Source organism: Furipterus horrens, unplaced genomic scaffold (genome assembly GCF_987537825.1).
Source record: "Furipterus horrens unplaced genomic scaffold, mFurHor1.1.pri manual_scaffold_8, whole genome shotgun sequence".
NCBI classification, from domain to species: Eukaryota; Metazoa; Chordata; class Mammalia; order Chiroptera; family Furipteridae; genus Furipterus; species Furipterus horrens.
The window spans coordinates 60,763,188-60,784,741 of record NW_028327178.1 but is presented as its reverse complement, the minus strand read 5'-3'; the positions used below and the strand labels follow the sequence as shown (position 1 = coordinate 60,784,741).

Below are 21,554 nucleotides of genomic sequence, written 5' to 3'. Positions count from 1 at the left end.
ACTGTAATTGAAAAACCAAAATAAATTAAAAAAAAAAAAGGGGGGGGGGGGATTCCATGAAATTATTATTAGCTGAGTTCAAACAACTAATCATGCCAAAAATCAGAGAACATAGGGATATAAAGTATAACAAGGAATAATTCAAATTTCTGCCCTGCCCCAAAACAGTAGGGAGACCGAGGGCCCTACTGTCTCCACAATCAGAGAAGTAGCAAATGTCAGCACGGAGGGCATGGGTTCCAAGGACATGAGTTTAAATCCAAGCCAATTTGTTAGTGCAAATTTATGAAAAACACTTACCCAGAATCTCCCAGGATGATGACTTTCAGCAACACTTTCTTCCTAGAGGTCATCCTTCAAACTAAAATAAGAAATAAGAAAGCCCTGTAAGGAGGATGGAAACACCAAGGTGAACCACTTGCTGTGGCACAAACATCTAACTGCCCCTAGAGAACTATGCCCTGAGCCTTCCTGCTGGCTATTTCCCTACAATCTATGGGCTATTATAGAGAGCATTATCAATCATTAGAATTATGGATCCCAAAGTGAGGCAAAAGAGCTTGGCAGGGCCATCCTACCCCTGGGAGTCATCTGAGAGAACTGACTGTCCTGCTGGGATGTGGGATTCATCTGGGTTAATGCAGCAATTTTCAATCTTTTTCATCTGCTGGCAAGCATAAACAAATAACTAAAATTGTGCAGCACACAAAAAAATATATATTTCTGCCAATATGACCCCCCCCAAAAGTATAATTTTGATTCATTCACACTGGATAGTTATTATTGTGTTGGCTGTTGTCATTTTTTATTTGACAATCTAAGGGAAAAGAGGTCAGTGCTGCTGACTAAATAGTCAGATATTGCATGTTTTAAAAATTCTCAGAGTATACTGGTTGAAAATCGCTGGGTTAATGCTCCAATTTGCTCAGCTCCACCCTAGTTTCCTCAGGTCTCTGCTCACATACCACTTCTTCTGAGAGGTGATCACTTTATCTAAAGTAGCACACTCCTCATTTGCCCTCTAGCCCTTTATTCTGCCTTATTTTTCTTCAGAGCACTTACCACTACTTGACATTTTAATGTATTATTTTGTCTTCTAATAATCTCTGTGAAGATATGTTTTATTTCCCACTGTATCTCCAGTGCCAAGCAGATAATTATTATCAAATATTGGGGTAGTTCATGAATAATACTTGACTTTGAAGCTCTTGGAACCAACTTTTTCCAGGATATCTTTCAGGTAGCCCTCCATACCCTTCACCCTTTGCTTAATGCTCTTGCCAACTGGCCACACCATGATCTGTTTTACTTAATCAATGCAGGGCTCCTGTCTTAGTTACCTCTTAGTCCCCAGAGCCTGACTCAGTGACTTCAGAAAATGAGCGGCTTTCAGAAAAGTAGAGTCCTAAATTCTGGACCCCAATGTGAGTGAGTTATCTAAAGACTGTTAGAGAAGCACTCCTCCTCAGAGAACTGGAATCCTCAATAGGAATCTTGTGTTCTCTAGAATCCGGAATTGAACATTAATGCCTGACATTATCATCAGCAGACACTGAAATAGCCAGGGCACAAGTAACAAAGCAACATCCAACTCCTGCCTTTAGTAGAGCTGGGGAAAATAAGTGTTTCTACATAAACAGGTAAGGAGTAGGTTCAAAACAGCCTGGTGTTATTATTCTATAGTTTGGAAGAACAAAATAGCTAAAAATGAGTCTCAGAAAAGCTACTTCTTAGTTTCAACTTTAACACTCGGCTTCCTTAAGGATGAGGCTGATAGTTCTGCCTATAGTGGAAGAGACTTAATAATGAAATTCTGATCCCAGACTACCTAAATTTTTATTCTTGTTTTGCTATCTGCTATGTGACCTTAGGCAAGTCATGTAAGTTCTCTGGTGGGATAGGAATAGGGATAGTAGTTCCTATGTCCTGAATGAGTAAAATGCTCAGAATAATGACTAAAATACAGTGGTTAGTAAATATTGGCTGCTATCATTTTTAATGTGTGCCAAATACAGAGATGAATAAATAACAGAACAGAGTACAGAGGTAATGAGAGAACCAATAGATGACAGAGAATAGGCAAGGTAATCAAGCTACACTTTGCTGTTTCCAGATGCTTGGCTGTCAACTGCTCTCTTTCGACAAGTAGTATTGCACCAAAGATCACAAACTGAAAGGAAATATTAGACCTGACTACCACTCCATAGAGCAGGGTTAGATAACAAGCCCTATTGTTACAGAAACAGGGGTGTTCCAAAAAACCCCAGAGTTTGAGGCTGGGGGATGGGGAGAAGGAAGCAGCTTTTAGAATGCCTCCACATGCCTGAGGCTGGTGGCTAGTGTCTTTTTTATGCAAAATGGCTTTAATGCATCCAAAGCCTCAGGTAGATGTGAGGGGTCTTGGACTGGGGGATGGTATGGAAAAGGCAAACAGAGCCTGCGTGAGGTTCTGTGAATGGTCAGAACTGGTTACCGCACCCACTGCATCAGAGGACGTAGTCAGGGATTTAAAAATAAATGGCAGACATTTTAGCCAGGCTGACTGTGCGGATTTGACTAAGGCTGAGGCTGACCATGTGAATTTAACGGGGACTGACGGTGCAGTTTTAAGGAAGGGACGCACCTTGCTGCTTTGAAAAGGAACAGACTGACCATGTGGATTACAAAAGGACTAACTATACAGTTTACAAGGAGGCCGAGAATCCACGAGGTTCTGGATTAAAAGCTGGTGGACCCCGTGACACAGACGAGGTCTCCCCAATCAGGATTGAATGATTGGCAGCTACTGGTAAAGCTGACTGTGTTTGGAAAGTAGGGAAAGGGTTTCTCTGACTTTTCTAAAACTATTCTGGTTTGGTAGGGGGGAGGCAAGGATATGTTTTTATGGGTGTTTTAAAGAACATTAGACTTAACAACAGAAATCCGCAAATAACTAAATCTATATAACTGTTAAATAAACAATTCTTTTTCTTTTCACTAAGCTCTGGTATTGAGAGTTATAATTTTGGCGGTGGGCAATCGGGCCCCTAACTAAAGAGCCCGTGGGTTTGTTTTCAATTGGAGCAGCCCAGGGGTTCTGTAACACTATTACTGAAAGTGTTATTTTCCGTGGCTTCAGAAACAGTGTGGGAACAGGTCCATACCAGAGGCAGCTTACTAGCACTTAAACCAGGCCCCAACATCTACCTCGAGGTTCAAGCTGTTTTGGTGCCAAAGCCTCATTCCTGATCTATGAAGACACCATATCTTATTCCCCCAGCATTTTTCTATAAAGCTCCCACTTATGCTAGTTAGAAGGCAGTACTGAACAAGAGTTGTGCAAAGCCTATTTCCTTTAGGCTTCCATCATGTCTAGGTTTTTTTGTTTTTCCTATCAGCAAAACTCAGAGATAGTTCATGTCCTGTTCCAGACCATCACAATACAACAAATATCACAATAAAGGGAGTCACACCAATTTTCTGGTTTCCCAGTGAATATAAAAGTTATGTCTTCACTCTACTGTAGTCTAGAAGTGTGCGATAGCATTATGTCTAAAAAACGGTGTAAATATGACACCTTAATTAAAACTACTTTACTGCTGAAAGAAAATCATCATCTGAGCCTTGAGTCATAATCTTTTTGATGAAAGGTTGACAGCTGATGACTGATAGGGGTGGTAGTTGCTGAAGGCTGAGGTGGCTCTGGAAATTTCTCAAAATAGAACAATGAAATTTGCTGCATTGATTGTTCCTTTCACAAAGATTTCTCTGCAGCATGTGATACTGTTTGATAGCATTTTACCTGCAGAACTTCTTTCAAAATTGGAGTCAGTCCTCTCAGACCCTGCTATTACTTTATGAACTAAGTTTATGTAATATTCTAAATCCTTTGTTGTCATGTCAACATTCTTCTTAGCAACTTCACCAGAAGTACATTCCATCTCAAGAAACCACTTTCCTTGCTGATCCATAAGAAGCAACTCCTCATCCATTTAAGTTATATCACGAGACTGAAGAAGTCAGTCATGTCTTCAGGCTCCACTTGTAATTCTAGTTCTCTTGCTGTTTCCACCACATTTGGTTACTTACGCAACTGGAGTCTTGAACCCCTGTAAGTCATCTATGAGGGTTGGCATCAGCTTCTTCCGAAGTCCTGTTAATGTCGATATTTTGACCTCTTCCCATGAATCATGAAAATTCTTATTGGAATCTATAATTAAAACTCCTTTCCAGAAAATTTTCAGTTTACTTTCCCCAGATCCATCAGAGGAATCAATATCTATGGCAGCTATAGCCTTACAAAATATAAGACTTGAAAGTTAAAATTACTCCTGATTCATGTCGTCGTCGTCGTCGTCGGCAGCCGTCCGTCTCGAGAGACGATGGTGTAGCTTCTTCAGAGTCTATCTGCACCGCCAAGAATGGCTGTGCAGTCCGACTCGGGAGTGACATGGTATCTGTCTCCTCCCGTGTTGAATCGACATCTTGCGATGACGCTGAAGCTACAGAGCCTGGGCAGGGTGATATGGAGGGTCTGCTGTTGCCCATGCAGCAGACCCCCCCTCTCTTCGCAGCTGAAGGGTCCAAGGGAAAGACGGAGTCGATACAGCTTGGGTTCAGGTGCGCCGCAGGAGTTGCCGGTGTTGACTACAACGTCAAACCGCCTTAGGGACTCCGGCTCCGGATTTTCTGTCGGGGTTTACTCCCTTAGCCTTTCCCCTGAAGAGGTATGCCGCAAGGCAGCGGAGGTTTTTTGGAGTCAAGAGTTTTCCTTCTCTGATGTACCCTGACTGGAAGATCGAACCAGCGACACTTAGCTCGCAGGCCGACGCTCAATCCACTGAGCTAAACCAGCCAGGGCTCCTGATTCATGTACTACACAATGAATGCTATGTTAGCAGGCATGAAAACAACATTAATCTTGTTGTACATCTCTTGAGTGCACTGTCAATGGGCAATAATATTTAGAAAGGAACCTTTTTTTCTGAGCAGTAGGTCTCAATAGTGGGCTTAAAAGTAAACCATGTTATAAAGAGGTGTACTGTCACCCAGGCTTCCCCCCACCCCCATTTATAGAACACAGGCAGAATAGATTAGCATAATTCTTTTTTTTTCTTTTTTATTGTTGTTCTATTACAGTTGTCCCAATTCCCCAACCCCACCCCCATAGTTCTATTAGCATAATTCTTAAGGGCCCTGGGAATTATACAATGGTAAGTGAGCAATATCTTCAAGTTTGTCATCAGCTGCATACACCCTTAACAACAGGCTGCCTGAAGCTTGAAAGTCAGACACTGACTTCTCCTCTTGGCATCTTCTTCCAATATGAGGCTATTTCATCTACAATGAAAATCTCTTTAGTATGGCCACCTTCATTAGCCTAGCTAAATCTTCTGCATAATTTGATGAAGCTTCTACATCAGCACTTGCTGCTACACCTTGCACTTTTAAGTTACGGAGATGGCTTCTTTCCTTAAACCTCGTCTGCAGCTTCCTCACTTCTCTCAACCTTCACAGAACTGTTCTGGATTAGGCTCTCTTGGCTTAAGGGAATATTGGGGCTGGTTTGATGTTCTATCCAGACCACTAAAAATTTCTCCCCGTCAACCATAGGCTGTTTTGTCTTCTTATCATTCATGTGTTCACTGGAGTAGCACTTTTCACCTTCAAGTTTTTCTTTCCATTTACAACTTGACTGGCACAACAGGCTGAGCTTTTGACCTATTTCAGCTTTCAGATATACCTTCCTCACTGAGCTTAATCCTTTGTAGCTTTTGATTGAAAGTGAGAGATGTGTGCCACTTCCTTGAACACTTAGAAGCCAGGGTTATTAATTGGCCTAATTTTCATAGGAGAGGGAAAGGTGGGGGAACGGCTGGCACTGGAGCAGTAAGAACACACACACATTTACTGATTACATTCACCCTCTTAAATGGGCACATTCTGTAGTGTTCCGCCCCAAACACAATATTAACAAAGATCGTCGTCGGCAGCCGTCCGTCTCGAGAGACGATGGTGTAGCTTCTTAAGAGTCTATCTGCACCGCCGAGAATGGCTGTGCAGTCCAACTCGGGAGTGACACGGTATCTGTCTCCTCCCGTGTTGAATCGACATCTTGTGATGACGCTGGAGTGTCCTCTCCAGTGAAGCTGAAGCTACAGAGCCTGGGCAGGGTGATATGGAGGGTCTGCTGTTGCCCATGCAGCAGACCCCCCCTCTCTTCGCAGCTGAAGGGTCCAAGGGAAAGACGGAGTCGATACAGCTTGGGTTCAGGTGCGCCGCAGGAGTTGCCGGTGTTGACTACAACGTCAAACCGCCTTAGGGACTCCGGCTCCGGATTTTCTGTCGGGGTTTACTCCCTTAGCCTTTCCCCTGAAGAGGTATGCCGCAAGGCAGCGGAGGTTTTTTGGAGTCAGAGTTTTCCTTCTCTGATGTGCCCTGACTGGAAGATCGAACCAGCGACACTTAGCTCGCAGGCCGACGCTCAATCCACTGAGCCAAACCAGCCGGTAACAAAGATCAATGATCACACAAATCACCATAACAAATATAATAATGAAAAATTTTTGGAATATTGGGAGAATTACCAAAATGTAACAGACATGAAGTGAGCAAATGATGTTGGGAAAATAGCTCCGACAGACTTGCTCAAAGCAGGGTTACCACATAATATTTAAGAAAGTCACTAATTTTGAGAAGAGGAAAAGGGATTTCCGTAACTTGGTTTAGTACAGTTCACTGGTGTACCTAGTATGGTTCACTAGTGTACCAAGTTATTTAATAATACTAGAAAGAAAGCAAACAAGAAATACATAAGCCCCTAGCCCTGCATGACAGATTTCATGTTTGTTTACTTTTGCCTTTCTGCTCAGACAGGCTGCAGGCTTGTCTGTATAGCCTTCTGGTCAGGCTGACCCTCTTTGGACAGCAGAGGAACCTCTTTCCTCATCTGCAAACCCCATCATAGTAATCCCAGAAACTACCTGAGCATGCGGAGAAGAAGTCCTGTAAGTCCCCACTACAGCAGTTGTACAGCATCAGCACACAATCTGGTATCTTGTTCCTTCCACATTTTAATTTAGGGCTTGCTAAACATTGGGAGATTGTTGCAAATGGTACTCAGTAGCCGATGGGAAGAAATTCCACCAGGACATCAATGGCTTTAAATTGGTAACAGTTAAAAGCTACGTTTTAGTACCTATTCTCCAGGATAAAGAATGGGACACTTGTTTCTATAAAAAATTTACGAAAAAAAAAAAAACTCACACAGCCTTTGCCACAAGAAGCTGTCCAAGCTTCAGAGTCATTAAAATCTCCACCGACAGTTTTTCCTTTCTGTTACCCATTTCCATCACCATCATGGATTTCTTTTTAAATCCTACAAAGTTAGAAATTTCCAACAAGAAAACAGTCCCCTAATGCAGAGGCCACTTCTTTTTACAGGAGAACATGAAGCAGGCAGAGCAGAAAGAAAAAGTTGTTGACCGCTGTTCCTTAGAAATGAACATTTTAGATAACATCCATTAATCTGGTTATGTGTAAGTATCTTCTAAAACCTTTCTAGAATAAGTTATATTCCGAACACATTTTCTTCTTTCTGCTATCAAACCAAATTTCATCAGTGTGCCTTAGAATGAATTCCTTGGAAGAACAGGTATTTGGGGGGACAAACATCCACAGGATTCAATATGCTGAATATTTAAGAGAGCAGACAAAAACCTCAGAATTTGGGGGACAGGACTCAGTGGAGCACAGCCACTTCCCTGAGAGATACTTAGGTTCTTAGGTGTGCAAATAATGATGGTCACTCCACCAAGGGGATGGAAGGGGTTTGACCATAGAATGGTGAGAAAGAGCTTACAGGGCCTGCACAAGATTCTGTATATGTCCAGGACCGGTCACCACACTGACTGCATCACAGATTGTGGTCAGGGTTTTAAAATAAGTAGGCATCCATTTGGGTGGAAAAGGGCCATGCAGTTGGAAAAAGAGCAAAGGCACCCCATCAGCCCGCCATGAGGTCGGTCAAGTGTGTAAGAAGGTGCCACATGGTTCTGAATTAAAAGCTGAAAAATGTGACACAGGCGGTACCTCCCCAATCAGGCACAGGTGAATGGGAGCTGCTGAAAAAGCTAAGCTGTGAACTTCTGCTTTTCTGAAAGGGTACCTCTGACTGATGTATTTTGAAACTGGCCTGGTTTGGCAGGGAGGACAATGTTTTTGAGTGTTTTCAAGGGAGTGGGACTTAATGGCAAAAACCCACCATTAATCTAAATCTGTATAACCTTTAAATAAACAAGTCCTTTCCTTTTTTCACCAAACTCTGGTATTGGGGGTCATGCTTTTTGGTGGCAGGCAATCAAGCCCCTCATAACCAAACAGCCTGAGGTTCTGTTTCAAACTGATTCTTTCCCTTAAGTATATTTCTTGTATAATAAATCAAAACAAAGACTTTCCCTCCATTAGCATGCTTCTCTGAAGCAGAGAAGCCAACTGGCCATACAGGCAGACACAATAAGTAAACACCAAGCAAGTAAAGTCAGAAAATACTGTTCAAGGGTATGGGCTGGGCAGGGCTAGTGAGGGCAGAAAAGGCCTGACAGAGAATGCAAAGGGATATGCAGCAAGAAGGGCAATGAGAACAAAGGACTGGTGCAGGAAAAATGAGAAGAGCAGGGAAGGGATAGTTTGGGGTCAGTGGGCCATTTCAAAGTCTAGATTTTTGGAGGTAAAACAATTTTGCATGGTGATCAGAAACATACAATGACTAGACAAGTAGAGGTGAGGCTCTATATATAGGGAGTTGCAGTATCAAAGGGTAGAAAGCAAAGTTTTTGTAAAGCCATAAAGATAACAGTGTAAAATGCAGGGAATTAAACTGAACTCAGTGTTAATCATATCCAAGGTCACAAACCAATTAAGTGACAGAGCTGGAATTACCAGGTGTCAGTGGAGGCTCAGTATGTTAACCATGCAATTCTGCAATACCAGCTCTCACTGCAGAGGGATTTCTGATTCACCAGGGCTGGGAGCAGTTCTCCATTAAGCATTTTAAAAGATTTTATTTATTTATTTTTTAGAGAGAAGGGAAGGGAGTGAGAAAGAGAGAAAGAAAAATATTGATGTGTGAGAGAAACATCAATCAGTTGCCTCTCACTTGCCCCCAACTGGTGAACTGGCCTGCAACCCTGGCATGTGCCCTGACCGGGAATCGAACAAGTGGCCTTTTAGTTTGCAGGCCAGTGTTCAGTCCACTAAGCCACACTAACCAGGGCTATTAGGCATTTTTAAAAGTTCCCTCTGGTGACAGAGGCAAACACAAAAGGTTTGGAAACCACTGACTGGGGTCTTAACTGCTGTTCTGATTTACATGTGTGTCTTGACACAACATTGTAATGATGACACTAAATATCTGAATATATGCTAATGGTCTGATAAGGCTGGGACAGTTAAACCAACTGATTTTCTGTAGTCCATTAACATTTTTACTTGCGTGGTATTTCCAGGTTGCCTACCTATGAACAGCTAGATTTCTTTTCTTCATTACTTTACAAAGTGTTTCCCTCTGAGATTTCCAGTATCCACCTGACACCATACACACTGCTATTGACTATATATTCTCTATGCTGTACTTCACGTCGCTGTGAACAGCTAAATCTTAACCAAAAAGTTGACTTTTGTGCTGTCCTGTCCCCCATTCACCACCTCCAATTAAACTGTAGTCAAATTTTGGTTCTCAAATGTAACCCATCCCAAACAATTTGGTTCTCGACCAAGTTGTTCAAGGAAAAAATGTCTCAGCTTTCAGACAAAACTTTGCTTATCGACCCGACAACCCTTTAATGCTGATACCTATATGATCCATCACACACCTCCAAGAAGACACACAAAGGAGAGAATGCGTGAGTATGAATCAGTTTACCGCTAAACCCCCTGTTTGTTAACATCCCAAGAAACTGTGCTGTGAATATTTTCGTATTATTATTAAATGCGTACAGTAAGTCACTGTGGGTCCAAGAAGGTCAGTAATAGCAGCAAAGTAGAAAGGAAAGTTGTGAGAACGAAAGAGTGTAAAAAAAGCAGTAACTGCAAAGTATGATAGAGGTGTTTATGTGTCTGATCTGGCTGCCGAATAAGGCATGTTGAAATAGACAATTAGTGTAATTTGAAAACATAAAGAGGCCATCAAGAGTGCTGATGTTACTAAGGGTGTGAAAGTGCTCACAAAACAATGATCACAGACAACGAACAGAAAAATTGATTTGAATAAATAAATGAAAAGCGGGTAGTTGGTGATAGTATTTCAGAGGCAATGAAAATTGAAGCCTCTGTTTGTCTACCATTCTGCAAACTGCAAGTTCTCAAGAAAAAGGATGTCATGAAAAGCAAGTTAAATGTGATATGGAGGGCTAATAGCAAAGCTTGGGTAATCAGGCAAAAAGAATTTTTTTTAATCCTCACCTGAGGACACTTTTTTTTTCATTCTTTTTTTAGAGAGAGGAAGTGAGAGAGAGAAACATCTATGAGAGAGAGAAACGTCAACTGATTATTTCACATACATGCCCAGACCAGGGATTGAACCTGCAACCTAGGTATGTGCCCTGACCAGGACTCAAGCCCATAACCTTTCAGTTACAGGATGACTCTCCAACTGGCCAGGTCCAGGCAACTTTTTACTGAGTGGATTCATGAAGTGTTTGCCCCAAGTGTGAAGAAATACCTCTGTGAAAAACAACTGCCACTCAGGGCACTTCTTATAATGGACAATGCTCCTGCCCACCCTCCAGGCTTGGAGGCCGAGTTGGTGGAGGTGTACAGCTTCATTACTGTTAGGTTCTTGCCACCCAACACAATTCCTCTCATCCAGCTCATGGACCAGCAGGTCATTTTTAATTTTAAGAAACTACACAACAGCACTGTTTCAAAGGTGTTTTGAAGTGAACTCTGAAACTAATTTAACCCTCAGGGAAGTCTACAAGGAACATTTTAATATCTTCACTTGCTTGAGATTCATAGACAAAGTGGAGGGGTGGGGGGGAACAGGGGCAGGGCGGAGAGCGTCTTCCAGGACCATGCAATCAGCCTGGAAGAAATTGTGACCTGAGTCTATTGTTGAGAGACACTGAGAAATCTGAGGATTAGTCTGTGTCTGTTGTGGAGCATACTGGACTTGGAGGTGGTTGATGATGATGTGGAGGAGTTGGTGGAGGAGTTGGTGGTCTGAGCTGACCACAAAGGAACTTAACAAGACCTTCTTCAGAGGGGGCAGCAACAGATGGCAGCTGAAAAGCTCTCTTCAGAGGAGGAGTAAAAGAGGATATTCCTACTCCACTAGTCGAGGAAATGCTTGGGAAATAGGAGGAAATGCAAAGTTTTATTGAAAAATATCACCCTGACAAAAAGTAGCAAACCATGCAATAAACTTGTTTAATGACAATGCAGGGTTTCGCTTCAGGCAAGTGTTAAAACACAGGCAAAAACAAACAACATTGGATTGGTTTTTAGTGAGACAAGAGGCCCAATGAGCCTGAAGCAAGTTATGGTGGAACAAAGAGACAAAAGAAAGAACCCCAAAAGAACAGCTACCTGATGGTTTTATGGAAGGGAACTCCCCTTCCAATCAATAACATCCCTCCATCCCTCCGCTCCATATTTATTTTTTACTGTACATTTAATTTCCTTTTTGTCAAATTTTCATTTCTATTTCATGTCCTTTCTGTTTTTAAATGTTTACAGATTAAACAGTGCATCTGACATGTACTGTATATAAGAAAGGTTAAAACAGGGAATCATTTGGGGATCTGGAACAAATTAATTCAATTTACATTACATACTGAATTGTAAAAAATTCAGGTAAGTACAAAAGAATGAAGCAAAGACAAAAAAGCCACTCACAATTAGCATCAGTTTTCCTGCAAATGGCTGAGATAATACTGTTTGTAACTTAGCAGTCTATTTTTTCTACATTAAATAGCTTCCCATTTTATTAACATTGAGATTCCACTCCTTTTCTTGTTATTAAGCATGCAGTTGTTTTTAATTATGATGATAAACAATGTATATAATCTCACAGATGTGTTATTTTACTCAGCAAAACAGTATAAATATTGCGAAGGCTCTTGAAATATATTGACAAGTTATTTTCTAGAATAACTTTCACCCATACCAGCAATGAACTAGTATTTTCATTTCACCATACCCCAGTTATCACTAGCACAGATCATTGTTAATCACATACAGATATACCTCACACATTGCGAGTTCAGTTCCAGACAACTGCAAAACAGCAAGTGTCTCAATAAAGTGAGTTAATCATTGCCAGTACAGGGTCTTGCCTTCAATTTGTCAGTGAGGCACAATAATGAGGTATGCCTGTAGCTAGAAATAAGGGTCAACCAGTTCCATCTGTATTTCTTGTAATAGCAGAGTCAAACATTTTAACCATGTATCTCTCAGTTGTCTTGATGGTCTTTGCCTATTTTACCTACCAGAATGTGACTTACTATACCATCTAAATACAGCATTGGGAAGGAAGCATCACGGAGATGCAGGTTTCAGAAGTAGTAAGTAGGCTTCTAAGCAGATTCAGAAGTACCATTCTAAAATTTAACTAGCATGAAACTTCTTCCCATTTTCTTCCAAGATTCTATGCTCCATCCCTGAACATTAGAGAAGAACCACCTTGCCTTTTAACACAGATGAACTTCGGGGCTCAGACAGAGGTAGGTGAGCAACACTGGCTAAAAAGGTTTTGGAGAAGGTTACAGGGGAGAGACTGGGAAGGCATCTGAAATCACATACTACTACTGTGCTGGCTGTCAAGCTAAACAGTAGTGCCTGTTGTAAATAGATCTTTTTTCTAACCTTAAAACGGAGGAATCGGATTAGTGTCTTAGGTCCCAAACATGCATGAAATAGCAAGAAATAAACACTACTTACTGAACATGCTCTATTCTAGGTATTGCACCACAGACTTTACTAATTTCATTCATTTAATCCTCACATATAAGCCCAGAAGGTTGAATTCTCATTTAACAAATGAGAAAAAAGAAGCTCATAGGGGGTCACTGGATTTCTAAACATACAGTATTCCCTCACTAATCGTGGGTATTACGCTCCAGACACCCCCACGAAGTAGGAACCTTACATTTATTCTACACTCTTAAACCTACGTAACTTTAACAACATATGTATACAGTACCGCAAAATCCCGCGATATAACAGAAAATCCACGATAAATAATTAAATATATTTTTAAAAGTCATGCGATACAGTGAGGCTGCGATGGTGAACTGCGATATAGCAAGGGACTACTGTACTCAGATATAAGATTGGAGCCCAGGACTGATTACAAAGACCCTTATTTCAGCCACTACACTGGGCTGATCATCAAGGCCAAAAAAGGCATTTCATGTTTCAAAATAAAACAGAGGGTGAGATGGAGTGCACAGACAGAACAAGACTGGTAACTGAGGCTGAGTGATGGTTGCACAAGGTTCATAACACTGTTCTCACTACTTTTGTACATATTTGAGACTTTTACATAATAGTTGTAAGTGCAATTTACATTTACAATTACTTTTGACAAACTAGGAATATTTGTAAGAAAAATAAAAGTGTATATGTTTATCTTCATTAATAAAAATATTTCTGACAAATTTTTATGGCAAATGTATCCAAGATTAAGGCTTCACAATCACCTCTAGTAATTTGTGATAATCAGCCTCTAGTTAGAGGGAAAGTAAGACTGTTTAGTCTTGCCACTATAGAAATCTGAGGTTAGAAACGCCTAGCATGTATCTTCTATTAATAATTTTAATAAAAACCGGTAACTTCTTTTAACATTGGTTTGAGAGAGAAAGGGAGAAATAAATAATATGAATTTGGATCCCTGTCCCAGAGAAGCTTAACATGAAAACAGAAAAGCCGGGGTAAGAGTAGAATTTTCAACAAATATCATCCAGCCAATGCCAACTGGCAAAAAGGCATTGCACAATGATTCTAGAATAGCAGGAGATAGCTATAAAATGTCACAAGGAGAATAAAAAACTTTCAATATCACCTCCAAACCAGGAGGTGGAACAATGGCAGTTATGCTGGTTACAGAAAATAGATTTGCCTGATGGGCACAGGAAACAGCACAAGAAAAGAAAGACTAGACACACAGGAGACTTCCAGCCAAGAGGGAGGCCTAGATGGACACGCTCTGTCTGTCTCCACAACTAAGAAGGAATACAACTATCACAAAACCAGAAATAACCAGAAGTTCCAGAGAATAAATGGAAGGCCAATGTATGAAGTTATAAAGAAGTGGTGCTTGTCCAGATGGGTAGGAGGGGCGAAGCCAGGGTGGAAAGGTGAGCTGTGCTGGCAGCAGCGGCAGCAGTGACAGCAGTGGGACAGCGGTAAGCAAAGACACCCATATTTAAGGGGAGGTGAGAAGCACCTGGGGAGCACCCCCAGCTGCAGACCAGACCTGTCAGCTTGCGATTCCAACACCAGGGAAGGCAGAACCCCACTGCCTCAAACTGTGAGGGCCACAGGGCGTGGGGACGGAGGATAAGGTTCCCAGTCTCTCAGCGAAGAGTAAGCAGCAAAAATCCATCTTGGACACCCACCCCCAAAGAAAACGCCACAGCGTGGTGAGAAAGGTCGCCTGGTTGTGATGAGTGCAGGGGGCTCCGGTCCCTATAGTGTAGGTGTGACAGCCCCGCCCAGGAAGCAAAACAAAACTGTCAGGATGGCACAGATCATGATAGAGATCCTGGTGATGCAGCTGACCAGACAGCAAATATCTAATCTAATGAAACAGCAGATATGAAATTTTTCTGAGGTTATAAAAATGTGTATAGATATAACAGCAGATCTTAAACAGGACAGGGAAAGAATGAAGGCTAGTCCTGCAAAAATGAACAAAAACGCATACGAAACTAGTTGTGAGGTGAAGAAAACCAGGGGTCAAATCAATAAATCGGAACATAGGGACGGAACAGTCAACTGGTGCGGAAAAAGGAAACAAAAAGTGAGGAAAATGAGGACAGGCTTAGAAACCAATGGGACAGCTATAAGTTGGCCAATATCCGAATCATAAGGTTGCCAGATGTGAAGAAAAACTAGAAATTGAAAAATTATGTGAAAAAATAATGAAGCAAAACTTCCTTAACTTGGGGAAGGAAATGGAATTACAGGTCCAGGAAGCACAGAGAGTTCCAGAAAAACTGGACCAAGGGAGAACCACACCAAGACACATTGCAATCAAATTGTCAAAAATTAAGGATAAAGAGAGAATCTTAAAAGCAGCAAGAGAGAAGAAAAGAATTATGTACAAAGGGGTCCCAATTAGACTATCAGCTAATTTCTCAAAAGAAACTCTGCAGGCAAGGGACTTGTTTACGAGAAAGAGGATCAAAACTATGAACATTAAAATGAAAACTGTATCACAAAAACCAACAACAGAAACTAGGGAACTGAAACAAAGGCAAACTAAGTAGACAGCGAGTGTGGGAAAAGAATTATAGGTATGAGGAACATTTTGGGGGGAGGTCAGCCGGTGGGGTAAAGGGGGAAAGAAAGGGAGATGGTACAGGAATTAAGAAGCATAGTAGGAGGGAGTGGACAGGAAGATGTTGAGAAGAACTATATGCACAACCAATGGGCATGGACTAAGGGGATGGACAACTGGAAGGAGGGGTGTCACTGGGTGGAGGGGAACAAAGGAAAAAGAAATTGGGACAATTGTAACAGCATAATCAATAAAGCATATTTAAAAAAAAAAGAAAAGAAAGACTAGCTACACAGAGGCCTAAGCCCAAACAGACCAGTTTTGATGTATGTAAGCTCTCATCACCAACTGCTTTTCTTGAATGTTCCCTATGTGCATGTCTCCAGGCTAAGCAGTAAAAAAATATATATATATGTATATATATATATATATATTTTTTTTTTACTGATTTTAGAGAACAAGAATAGAGAAACATCAATGTGAGAGACAAATACCAACTTGTTGCCTCCCGTACATGCCCCAAAAAGGGACTGACCCCCTGAAACCTAGGCATGTGCCCTGAATGGGAATCGAACCAGCAACCTTTCAGTTCACAGAATGATGCCCCGATGAATTAAGCCACACAGCCAGGGCAAGGCTAAGCATTTTATCTGTATTCATCTCATCTGGGGAAGCTTGAAGGTTAAGACAGCTTAGTGTTACATATGGGATAATTTAAGGATGTTCAGTGTGTCCTTTGGGATGGGAGCTAAAGTGTGGCCAATGGTTAGCAAATGTAAATACTACTAGAAAGAGGAAAAAGGGTGGGATGTGACAGACTGGCTTGAGTTAAAAATAAAAATGGCTTCTAAGTTCTAAGTCCTGGGGAGAGGCAAGAGAAATATCACTGAATAATGTTTTGAAAGCTACAGAATTAAAACCAAAGTCATAATTTCAAACTGTAGCAAAGATGTCCCACCAATAAGAAAACAAGAAAGATTAAACTGGAGCTGTGTGGAAACTCCACAATCAGATGGTACAGAAACCAAATGAAGGTAACAAGAAAGTGAAGGAATCAAAATGTAGAAAGCCACAGTCATACACTTTCCAGGAGTACCTAGAGCAGGAGAACAGGGCCTTGCAGAAAGCAAGCAGCTCAGTCTGGGCAAGGGGTCAGGAGTGGAAAGACCACCAGTATGGCAAGGAAGAACAAGATGAGTTCATGGCTTTGACAAAGCTATTTATATGGAATCATAGTCATTTGGGGAGAGCACAGGGTAGTGTTGGTGTTCTAGAAATTGATATAGGATTAGACTAGAAAGCAATTGGTCAGGATAATCACTACCTTTGAATGTACAGCAGACATTTAGACAAGGAAGCCAGAATCTTCCTTTTAATATTTAAGTAGCCTTAGCCTTATTTTTATTATTCTGTTCTCCATTAGGTCACCTAGAGCACTTTCAATTGCCCTTCAACTGGCTATGCAATGCGACTATGTTTCAGAATAATCCTAAAGTCTTAAATCTAGGTTCTATACTCCCAGAGCACCAAGGTTTGTATGTAGTTTTTTTTTTTTTACTCCCTTCAAGTCAATTACCCTCTTGACTTCCCCAGAGCCCAAGACACACTGAAGCCTTCCTTCCATCAGCTTCCATTACATTCTCCTTCACTGTCTTGGGCAGCTGAAGCTCTACAAGGCCATCTCAATCCTAGGCTCAGTAGGAGAGGTGGGGCAGGAGTCAAGAAGGCCATACCCCCTTTTGTTCTTTTGACAGCATAGAAGCCTGTGGGCAGTGTAGACCTGGAAGACAACATCAAAAAGACTATCTCCACTTCTACTACCATACCCAAAAGGAACTCCACTATCGAATAATGGCCTTTTAACAGAGCTCTGTTGAGAAGTCATTATCTTGCCTGCCATGGATGTTGAGGGAGTAATTCACTGCTACAGCAGAGAAGAGGCTGCTATAAATTTCAGGCAAGGATGACTGCACCAAAGTGAGAGGAAATGGAGGCATTTTGGGGTTTGAAGTAGATAGACAACATTAAGTGATGGACTGGATTGGGAAGGATACAGGAAATAAGGAAAATGCCAAGGAAGTCACCTAGGTTTATGTCTAATACAACCAAAAGGGTCTTAAGTTAGGGAATCCTAAAAAGAGCCAGGAGTTTGTTTTTTTTTTTTTTTAAGGGAATGATATTTCAGTTAGACATGCTAAGTTTGAAGTGATCTTGACAAAGATATGGTCTTTACTCAATTAAGTATGTGTTTTATTTGGTTAATGCTCAAAATCTTTATAAATGGTAAATGTTGAGTGGAGGACAGATATTGACCAAAATATAGATGTCATAAGGACCTGAGTAAGAGTTACCTTTCACAGTAGGAAAAAACCCCAGTAAAAGTACAGATATTGTGGGTGGGGCAAAGCTATGACCAACCTACAGTAGAATCTGCCAAAAGAGGGAGCCCACATCTGAGACATAGATGGCTGGGGGCTTGTGGAAATTCTTGTCTTGCTGAAGCAGTTTGTACTCTGGAAAATCCCAGGGCCCCCTTTTAACATACTAAATCGTAACTACTGATGCTGGAAATCAAGACTCCTGATTTGAGGTATGTTCCCATGCCTCTCGGTTCAGGTGTTTAATGATCCCAGCAGCGAGCTGGACTCGCTGAAGCTGACAGTCTCTGACTGCTCAGGCCTCAGGGTCTTAAGACATCCTGTGACTTAAAAAGAATCTTGCTAAGTACTCCATCTTCCCTGATGTTGATAAGGAAACCAAACAAAACTAAGCACAAATGGTGTTCAACCTTGATTGCTTTCTGTTAATGTTTAAGAAACAGTGCATCCGTTCCATAGCCTTGAAAGAATAGATGATTGACTTTATAGAAGCTATATATACTTATCAGAAAGTGTTCTCCTTAGTTAATACCTTAAGCTTCCTCTGTTGTGAGTTTCAAGCAAATCATTGTACATTGTAATCATTCTTGGAATGTGCCTGTGAGCTCATTCTTTACCCTCCCTATTGATTAGCATATCTGTAAAATCCAATAAAAGGAAGGTGCTTGCTCAGTGCTGATCTTGTCTGAGCCTGTAGCAGCCCTCTGTCCGTCCCATTCTGTCTGCTGGAATTACTTCCGCGCCCTCGACCACAAAGTACTATAACAACTACCTGTTTATCTGCCTATCACCCAACTGGGAGCAGAGGAAGAGGCAAGTTCTCCACAAAGGCAGTCTTATCCACCCGAGCCCCCAATTCCAGCAGTGCCTGTCACATGTGAGGGCCTGATAAACAACTACTGCTCAGATAGTGTACATGCCCAGAGTGCTGCTCCTGAGTGTTGTCTTCTAGGCTCAAACCAGGTCTAATGAGTTTAAGTTTCTTAGCACAACGCTGGCTCTTATTCAAATGAAGACTTTAAGCCTCTTGCCTACCATGACACCTCATATGTATCACTTAGCAGGAAAGGCTGACTGACATTTCTGGCCAGGGCAAAGCTTCTGAAGCAGACACAGAATTAAGTGTTGCCTGTGCTCTAACTTAAAAGGTAGGGCCAGTACTTCCTTTATCTATGATCCTTTAGCAGTAAAGGTAGAAGGGAGTAAGCAAAATCTAAAAGGATTATGCAATAAAAGAAATGCTTTGGCACCTTTTTCTCACCAAGTTCCAGTAATTTTTTTAAAGTATATTTTATGGATTATATTGTTACAATAGTTCCAATTTTTTCCCCTTTGTTCCCCTTGGTTTCAGTAATTTTTGTGTAAAGCTCTTCATCTTACTGGAGTCTATCAGGGCAAAAAGGCAAATCGGTGTATGTTCACACCAAGGAGTGGCTAGACATTAGAATGCCCAGTTACTCTTTTTGTTACCATAAGCAGAATTTACTGCCATTTAGCAGTACTATCCCTTAGGCCTAGTCCAAGCAGATTAAGTGGCACTATCAGGTGTGACCTTTTTGCATACTGATTGCAAAGCAGTAGAAAGGAAGCAGACATCAAGCTTCCCCACCCATATGGGCATCAGCTTCTGTCACAAGGGAGAACTGTTCTGGTATATGCAATGCTGTCCACTCGGCTAGGACTTAAATGGCACTCTTCCTTAGAACTTAAGGCTTATTGACACAGAAAAGTGAGGTAATTTGTCTAAGGCCACATATGTGGACCCAGGATTTGAATCAGGCAGTCCAGCTCCAAAGTTCTTGCTCTTAAACTACAGTATGTCTTTCAACAAGAATCACACTGGCTGCTTCTCCAACATTCAAATGTTCAACTGGGCATTTAAGTGCAAGGTACCAGGCCATGTTCTCTTTTATAGTTCTGCTTTGACTGTACCATTCAAATTTGCTTAAGGAAATTGAGATCACAGACCTGCACTAAAGATAAGCAGGAGATATTCTCAAACTCTCGGGGAGATGGTTAAATGGTTATGCTGAATACGAGGGAGAGAAAGATGGCTAGAAATGGCTCCAAAAGGCAATTTAAAGCCAATCCTCAGAGGGAAGTGCTGGAGAAGCAGAGAGACCATAGGCTTCAGGGTCGAATCCCAACTCAAACGCACCCAGGTATGTAAACTTAAACATGCCTCTGCTTTCATGTGAAAAATGAGGATCCTCTACAAATGAGATACTCCTGGAGAAAGCTCCTAGCATTCCAAGTGGTGCATGAAATACATTCAATGATTATAACAGGAGAACTTCTCTAACTTTGCTGAAAAACTTGATCCTAGTCAACAAGTATTATTTCACCTTTCAAACCTCATTACTGTACTCTCTCACACTAACCATATGATATATGCTATATCCATATGTCAACTCAATGAAATGTGCCTTCACTCCTAGAGATATTACTAATACATATCACACATTGACTCATCATGTACACCTGAAATCATAGTGTATCAACATGATGCATATGTTAGCAAGCATTCCAGTGATGCATATGTTAGCAAGCATTTCAGTGGAGTCATATTTAGCATAAGACTCTTGTCATTTGAGGAAGATATATATGGGCAATGCCAATAGTAGAAAAAGCAGAAATGAGAAGTAGGCACTGGATCACTAAGTGACTTTACTCCCATATACCAGTCTGAATTCTTACCTCTGCTTCTATTGTTTTTTAGTGACAGTTATAGGCACATGAGCACTAAGACTATGGGTTACCACTCACATGAATTTAACCCATGTTGGTTATACCACCTCAGACTAAAATATCTGAAGTTCTGACATCTTCTGTGCCTCACTTAATCATACTTAAATGCATCCAATCACATGTTTCCATTTAATTCAGGAACAGTGGACACTAACCATAAACTAAAAGGTAAGGACACCTATCTCAGTTCAAATACTTGCTGAGTGCCCATTAAGTATCAGTTACTAGGCTGGATGTTGGCGGTTGACCTACAAAAGAAAACAGCAAATACTTTCTTTACTTCAAAAAGAGGTAATCATAAATCTCTATACTAAACAAAGCATTCTGTTTTATAGCTCTCAAAGTGTTAAACTGGAAACCTCAGGGGCCAAATTCAGCTGTCTACTTCAAGACCTTACAGGTCAAGGGCTCCTATGGGAATGAGGCTGGATCCACACCCACATGTGGTGGATAAAAACTGGCTTCAGAGGTGCCCTCTGAGGAGTGAAGGGTACCAGCCAAACAACTAGTTGTCCCACTCCCCACTCACTCCCAGCCACCGTGCAAGGTTCCGGTGCTAGGAAGAGAAATCCCCCATAACTGCTGGCTGTGAAAACCAGTGGGGATTAAGGCTGAGGGAGACAGAGGGCTCTGGAGTCCCAGGCAGTTTCTCTTAAGGGGCCCACACTCAGGCTTACTTGAAATCACTTGTTTTGAGCTCCAAAGCTGGGTCGGGTGCTCAAAAGGCACCAGAGATATACAGGGAGGAACTGAATTGTCCTGCATGAAGGTGAGAGCCAGGGCATAGGCAGCTTTCCCCCAGACAGAAGTAATGGCAAAGGCCATCTGATGAGCCCTCCCCACACTACAGAGCTGTCAAGTCCTTCCCATACCTGAGACTCCATCAACATGGTTCACAATGTTCACCCCATCCTGGAGATTCCCTGAGTTTCCACCCCAACCAACTT

General features: G+C 41.6%; 1 protein-coding gene across 1 annotated transcript in view; it reads right to left on the bottom strand.

Moving 5' to 3' along the window:
• LOC150003019 (ras-related protein Rab-7a) overlaps window positions 1-21,554 on the bottom strand; it is a 114,221-nt gene that overhangs the window by 23,719 nt on the left and 68,948 nt on the right. The window contains exon 2 of the mRNA XM_090285941.1: window positions 301-361. Within this exon, the coding sequence (XP_090142067.1) occupies window positions 301-353 (53 nt within the window). The 5' untranslated portion in view covers window positions 354-361. The remainder of the gene's footprint in view (window positions 1-300; window positions 362-21,554) is intronic.